The 1,192-nt window shown below is 63.4% G+C and overlaps 1 protein-coding gene across 1 annotated transcript; it reads right to left on the bottom strand.

Annotated features, from left to right (window-relative positions):
- Positions 1-12: 12 nt before the first annotated feature.
- Positions 13-882, bottom strand: LOC113408476 (paired immunoglobulin-like type 2 receptor beta; the record flags this gene model as incomplete). The annotated part of the gene is made up of 2 exons (XM_026661733.1): positions 13-251; positions 566-882. Coding segments are annotated over 2 exons (556 nt in total), but the record flags the coding sequence as incomplete, so codon positions are not given.
- Between the last annotated feature and the right edge of the window lie 310 nt (positions 883-1,192).

Here is a 1,192-nt window from a genome sequence, read left to right on the forward strand (position 1 = left end):
CCTGACACCGACGGTGCGTAGCTCCCTGACACCCGCCCGGTGATGCTTTCTGGGCCGTGATCCCAGCCCAGCCGCTGGCCCAGGGCAAAGACCACGCCGGAGACACCGACCTTGGAAAGCACCAGGACGAGGCCGACGATGAGGAGGTGAATGGTGTCGATGCGCCAGGGGCAGGTTCTCCCCTCACCCGCTGCATCAGTTGTGACCCTTTCTGGGTGCCACGTGCTGTCCGTGAGGCTGGGAGCTTCCTGCTCTGGGGAGGGAGCAGGGGACAGCGGGCTCCCCTGGCAAACTCTGTCCCCCCAAACCCACCCGCTCCCTGGCTCAAAGGGTGCAGTGATCCCTTCCCACCCAGCCCTCCAGATATGGGGGGGGGGTCCTGCTCCCCTTTACGGCCCCCAAGGGATGTGAGACCCTGCTTACCCCTACAGCCCCCCCGGATATGGGAGACCCCCCCCCTTGCCTCTAGATCTGGGGAATCTGTGCCCGGTAGTAGCTCTCTCTCTCTCTCTCCCCCCCCCGCCCTGTGGTATCCTGGTGCCCCCCATGGTTCATCCCCTGTCACCGTGAGGTGGGTCCCAACGTGACGGCACCATTGCTCCCATGTGCCATCATTCTTCTGCACCCTGACGTGGCAGATGTACTCGCTGGCGTCCGACTCCCGCAGCCGGTCGATGCGGATCGAGGCCGTTCGGTTCCCCTGCGGGTCCCCGACCAGGACGATGCGGCCCCCGTAATCCGGGTGGGTGAACCCCTCGGGGTAATTGTAGATAAACTCACCATGGAATCCCCCCCGTCTCCAGTAAACTCGGACGTCCCGCAGCGGCTCGATCTCACGGGGGTAGGTGAAGGCGCAGGGCAGGGTGATGTGACGAACTGAGACTGTTCTCACTGTGGTCTGGGAATGCTGACAGGGGAGTGTGGCTGGGATAGCCGGCATTGGGGGATGGGAGACTGACTGAAAATACCTGAGCCTGTAACATGAGAACCCAGGAGGGGGCTGGGACCAGGTGACACCTTTGCCCGGGAGACTGAACAAAGGCTGTGGGAGGGGTCGCTGAAGGCAGAGTCTCAGAGGCTGGCTAGTGACCTCGGCTGGAAGGAGACAGGGCTCTGATCCCCTAAGGGGGCTAGGGTGCCCGGGGACCCCAAGATGAACCTAACTGAGGGGGGTCCTGTTGTCTGTGCCTGT

Source organism: Terrapene carolina, unplaced genomic scaffold (genome assembly GCF_002925995.2).
Source record: "Terrapene carolina triunguis isolate 2854851 unplaced genomic scaffold, T_m_triunguis-2.0 Scaffold16164, whole genome shotgun sequence".
Classification (NCBI taxonomy): Eukaryota; Metazoa; Chordata; order Testudines; family Emydidae; genus Terrapene; species Terrapene triunguis.